This window comes from Glycine max, chromosome 20, assembly GCF_000004515.6.
Source record: "Glycine max cultivar Williams 82 chromosome 20, Glycine_max_v4.0, whole genome shotgun sequence".
Lineage (NCBI taxonomy): Eukaryota > Viridiplantae > Streptophyta > Magnoliopsida > Fabales > Fabaceae > Glycine > Glycine max.
In genome coordinates this window covers 12,905,452-12,911,451 of record NC_038256.2, presented here as the reverse complement: position 1 = coordinate 12,911,451, position 6,000 = coordinate 12,905,452, and the positions used below count along the sequence as shown (strand labels likewise).

General features: G+C 35.7%; 1 protein-coding gene across 2 annotated transcripts; it reads left to right on the top strand.

Moving 5' to 3' along the window:
* Positions 1–1,597: 1,597 nt before the first annotated feature.
* Positions 1,598–5,372, top strand: LOC100794448 (zinc finger CCHC domain-containing protein 7). Of its 2 annotated transcripts, XM_026127471.2 has the most exons (8): positions 1,617–2,038; positions 2,618–2,668; positions 2,711–2,734; positions 2,840–2,998; positions 3,084–3,245; positions 3,388–3,504; positions 4,366–4,473; positions 4,611–5,372. In XM_026127471.2, exons 1-8 carry the CDS (start codon positions 1,703–1,705, stop codon positions 5,268–5,270), a joined length of 1,617 nt encoding a protein of 538 aa, XP_025983256.1. In that variant the 5' UTR covers positions 1,617–1,702; the 3' UTR covers positions 5,271–5,372. The 2 variants fall into 2 exon arrangements, with proteins under 2 accessions (XP_006605629.1, XP_025983256.1); XM_006605566.4 differs by having other exon boundaries at positions 1,598–2,038; positions 2,618–2,734.
* Positions 5,373–6,000: the final 628 nt, after the last annotated feature.

Here is a 6,000-nt window from a genome sequence, read left to right as displayed (position 1 = left end):
TATAGGAACTCATTCCTTGCTAGCTGATCCACTTACTAAAGGTATGATGCTAAAGTTTTTTTCACGAGCACACTGCTCATATGGGTATAATTCCTGACAGTACCTTAGTTTAGTGGGAGTCTTACTCATGTTCTATAACTTATAGTTTACAAACATTTTGTTATTTGGATTTTCTGCAGAAATAAAGTTGATGTTTATCATTATATTTTGAGTTTGTTTTGTGTGCAATATTTGTATTGCATTTTGGATTGATCTCTATAAAGAATAAAGTTTGGACTAGTTGGAAATAGACATGATTAAGATCACATTGTATGTAATTTCCATGCCACTTATCCATATTTGATCTATGTCATTGAGTATGAGTAACAATGGTGATCATTGTGGCTAAGTCAAGCTAAATTGTGATGAAAATTGCAATGATTTCCTGTTGCTATATGAGATGGACCAGATTGTATAAAAGGAGTCTAAAAGTAAATAGCATGCGGTTGCGCGCCTAAAGAATTTTGTGATATAAATGTCTAAGGTTAATATGAAGCCCACGTGGGAGATTGTTAGGAATTTTATAATTCCTAATTAATTAATATGGGCTGCATATTATATTATAACATTTATATTAGTTATTTACATTTAAATGAGTTTAATATAAAGTAATATATTTAAGTGAGCTCATTAGACTGTCAGAAAAATTGATATAGGCTTAATGAGCGGAAACCAGTTTGACCCATTAGGAGATAATGGAAACCCTAATAGGTTTAAAACATAAGACATGGTTATGGTCCCCAATACACCAAATCAATAAACAATTTCTCCTCTCCCCATCTGAAGAGAAAACGAAGGTCACATGAGGAAGAATGTGATTTGATTGAGGAAGGTCATTAAACCAAATTGTTCGTGACCACTCTTAGATTCCGTTGCATGTTGATCAAACTCTCTATGGATCCAGATATTCCTTAAAACCTCTTGATAATCTGACCTAATGTGTTTTGATGCTCATTTAGTATCTTATAAGGTTTATTAAAAAATTCACAACAAGGTATTGTAGAATGCATTCAAATACAAGAAAAAAGAGTGATATAAATAAAGATGCAAAATAACAATATGAGAAGAATCCATACCTTTAGCGAGAAGAATGATCAATATACTTAGTATGAAAAAATTTGGCGAAAACATATTATCAGAGCTAGAGAGGAAGTAGAAAGAAAAATATGAAGATACAAATTTTTGAAGAAATAAAAATAGATATCATGCATTCAATTAGAAAAGAAAAAATGTAAAAAAAAGAGATAAAAACAACAATATCAAATACCTTGAAAAAAAAAAACTTGTCAAAAAGTTAACCCCTATGAACAAGATTCATGGTATGAAAATGATCGACAATCAAATATATTTATTATATTTTTATATTTTGAAAGATTAAATTTTATAATTTTATTCCTTAAAAATGTATTTGTCAGCAAATTATCTTTAGAAAAAAAATAATTATTTATTTGTTTTTTTTTCATGTGCATTGTTTTATAGTTTGTTTAATTAAATATTTTAATTGTCAAAAAAAGTAATTAAACAATTTTTAAAAGAGTGGCACATGGTTTTTATTTTATTTTTCAAACTCTCCTGTCTCTTGTGCTTCTCAAAATCGGCACTCATGAGTTATTATTAGGGTTTGCAACCTTTAAACTCTGAAGCTGCAATAGCACAGCACAGAATGGGGCGCAAAGAGAAGCAGAACGCGAAGGCAATAGATGAGGAACACGACGTAGTAAATTTTAACGGCGCTTCAACGCCGTCCCTCGTTTTCAGCAGCGACGACGATGAAGCCAACCAAGATCTCAGCCTCAAGATCGTCGAAAAGGCCATGCGAATGCGCGCCGCCAAACACGCCCCAAACGACGACGTTTCTTCTCCGTTTTCGCAGAAATCCGAACTCGCAGTGCCCCTAAACGACGTCGTTTCGGATTTGCCCAGCGCAATCGCTGATTCCGAAGTGACGGAAAAGAAGAAAACGGCCAAGTTGAAGAGGGAGGCGGCTGGGGATCAAAGTGTGAGTCTTATCCCCTGTTTGGCTTATTCCTTTTTTGAATAAAAAACGTTTTTTTACACTATTTCTTGTTATTCTCACGTTGATTTGAATTCTTCTAGTCTCAACTAGATTCTGATTAAATTGAAAGTTGAATCAGCGGAAAATATTGAACTGAAATTATGAAATTTTATTTATAAATTGTATTGCAACATTTACCTGCAAAAACCTCTTTATATCCTAAACCTATTTAACCCAAAATCAAGGTTTTAAATTATGGGAGATATAAGGTTGGTTCAGTGGTTGGGGAGAGGTAGTGGATTCGAATCCCTCCCACTTACATTTCTAACAAAACTAACAAATTAACATTTTCTGATAATTAAAAAAAAGAACAAGGTTTTAAATTGTGGTGGTGGTTGCAGTTTTGTCACGGATAAACCTCAAAAACCTTGACGTAGCAGGAGCAGCCAAAATCGTGATCATGGACTGTTTTTTGAAATCTCTTTTAATGTAATTGAACCAAATTCAAACTCCCACTTGGACAATCATGTTTATGCTAGTGTTTGTTTGGAAAATTTTATTTGTGTTTTCTGATTTCCTTAGGTTGTTATAGCGGAGGAGCAAGAGATGGAGGAGACAAGCAATGCTACAGAGAATCACGAGTTTGTGGAAGGAAGCCCGGTTCTGATAGGCCACAATATGGTTCTGCGAAAGCTGCTTGTGAGTTGAAATCTTTGATATGAAATATCATTTTGAAAATACTTCTGTGCCTTGAGAAAGGGGTAGTTGGGTATATCACATCACTCTGTGTTTCTGTTCTATCAGCGGGGTCCAAGGTATTTTGATCCACCGGATAGTAGTTGGGGAGCATGTTTCAATTGTGGTGAGGATGGTCATGCTGCTGTGAACTGTTCAGCAGCGAAGCGGAAGAAACCATGCTATGTTTGTGGTGGTTTGGGACACAATGCAAGACAATGCACTAAGGTTGTCTTATTGCCAATTTCTTATCTTTTTATTGGTGTATCAAGGTTTAAAGTTGTTTTTTGAAATTTGCTTTGTGCTCCTACAGGCGCAAGATTGCTTTATCTGCAAGAAAGGTGGTCACCGTGCTAAAGACTGTCTGGAGAAGCACACAAGTAGATCAAAAAGTGTTGCTATTTGCTTAAAGTGTGGAAATTCTGGGCATGATATGTTTTCATGCAGGAATGATTATTCACCAGATGATCTCAAGGTTGTTCTTTTCCTTGCCTTGCTTTTCTTTTTCTGGCAAATTTGGGAAAGGGTTTTGGTTGAATTTGCATAAGGACAGTGAATTATGTTTGATGTGAATTGCTAAGCCACCAACTGTTTACCTCTTTCTTCTGCTTAATTAGGAAATTCAATGTTATGTCTGCAAGAGAGTTGGCCATTTATGCTGTGTCAATACTGATGATGCAACACCAGGAGAAATTTCTTGTTACAAATGTGGTCAGCTGGGTCACACTGGTTTGGTAAGTTTTATTTGTTTAGTGGTTTATTGGTCTTGCCTTATATTGCTCTCTTGCATAATCTAGGCTACTCTTCCTGTGTGATTCTCTCTTAATAAGGGGAATTTGTTTGTTTGTTTGTTTCTTCTTTTTTTGTTAGTGTCGTCTTTTCCATACCAGACACGCTAAAATGTTTGTAAGATTAAAATTTTATTCAATGGAAATAAATATGCTGTCTTGTTGAATAGCAGCCCTGGTGTGGCAGATTTTTTGTCAACCGCCATAGACAATTTGTGAAGGGAGGCCACCATGGCGGTGCCATATGGCACAATGGCGGTGCCATATGGCACAATGGCATGCTTATTTGGCAGAATTTTGGCCTTACACCATTAATAACACTTGGGCCTCAGGTCAAATTTCCTAGGAACGGAAGGAATGGCATATACTAAGATGCTGGCGGGAATGGAGTCTTGAGCCCCTTATTTATCTGGCGCCTGCCTAATAAAAGATCGAAGAACCAAATGATATTTCAATCATTATTTTGAAATTGAAATTGCTTGTTGACATGTATGCAATGAAGATCACCAAAAGTCGCTACATGAAGGAAACCAACCAATCACTGTTCCAAACCTAAATGCATCAACGACAACATTTTTAAACTTCCTTTATTCCCTTCCAAATCAAATGTTATCCTTGCATTCTGTCAATAGCAATTTTCATCCTAGGTAACCAAAAAGGACTTAAGATAAAGCTCTAGGTAATATAAGGTTGTTTGAGAAGTTACACGTGGTTCTATATGGTGTCCATATTATATAAGCAGCCGTGGCTCTTGGTTTTAAGCTCTATAGCATATATATATATAAATTTGAGGATCAATTACTGCAGGCATGTTCAAGGTTGCGGGATGAGATTACAAGTGGAGCCACACCCAGTTCATGCTTCAAATGTGGTGAAGAAGGACATTTTGCCCGGGAGTGCACAAGTTCTATCAAGGTGCATTTCAGAATATTTATTGAACATTGTTAGTAAAATTATTATGGTTGTTTGCCTTTTCTTTCTATTGTTGGTCTCTTTTTTTGTTTTGCGGCTTAGATTAAGTGGTTTTTTGGCTGCTCTGTTTTCCTCCACAGTCAGGGAAGAGGAATTGGGAATCATCACACACAAAAGATAAAAGATCCCAAAAAGAAAATGATTACATGGGAAATAGATCTGCATCTAATGATATGGTTGGGGCTCGCAGAAAGAAACGTTCACCTACCGAAGAAAGAGGCTTTTCAACTCCCAAGAAATCAAAGAGTAGAGGTGGTTGGACGGCGGAGTATCCTACCGAAGAAAGAGGCTTTACAACTCCAAAGAAATCCAAAAGTAGAGGTGGCTGGACAACAGAGCATCCTACTGAAGAAAGAGGCTTTACCACTCCAAAGAAATCCAAGAATAGAGGTGGCTGGACATCAGAGCATCCTTTGGAACAAAAAGACTACACAACTCCCAAGAAATCCAAGAGTAGAGGTGGATGGATGTCAGAGCATCCTGAAGAATTCTTTCCTCCCATGTCCTCAAGGAGCAATGGTTATAGGTCTCTAGGGACACCATCTTCTAGAAACAATAAAATTCATTCATTTGGTGGTGGAAGTCACACTCCAAGTTATAAATCTTCCAAGGTATGGAATGATCATGCAGGAACTTCAATGTCTCAAGGATCAGCCAGGTCAAATCATCATAGATTTTCAGCATCAAGGTTTGGCAACTCTAGTAGTGACGGACATGGTAGAAATTACAACTGGTGGTAGCGATCATGTATATGCTGACATTATGTTCTCTATATTTCCTTTTGTTAACTTGTAAAACAGCACCTGCAAGTTTTCTAAATTAATATTTAATTTTTCCTTTCAGATATCTATTCAATGATACTGTCGTAATTCTTTCAAATTTATGGATACGTTAAGGGTATCCAAATTCCCTGTTGAACTTCATTTTTGTTTGTATAACTACCTTTGAATATCTTTCAAGTTAGTAAGCTATGATTTGAGCTTACTTATGGCTCTTCTACAATTCTCTTTTGAAAGAGCAAGTCAAGGCATGCAGTAACATCTAATTTTAGCAGCATGCTGTGTCGTGCGTATAGAGGCAAATCGATTCGATGGCAATTTAGCTGCTTTCAGGGGTGTGCATTCTGTTTTTCCCCCCATCAATTGATTTGGAAGTCATACTTTTCCTGACAAAAAATGATGCTACATTGCTACCATTTGAGGGAGTTAATTTCTTATAAAACGAAACAAACCATGCCGTTCAATCAATTTACATTGATTTGCAAATACTTATAACGTCAAGAATTTTTACTTGGTAGTCCAAAAAGGAAAAAAAAGATGGTCACCAATAATTGTCTGTGGTTAAGTTTAATAAGACATTTTAATTAATTGGAAAATTTGTTTCACTGCTTAGTAAATAAATTTTTTTAGTAACTTTTATCCTTTTTTAAAATTTTACTAATAACATTTTTAAATTGTTAATTTCTAGTTT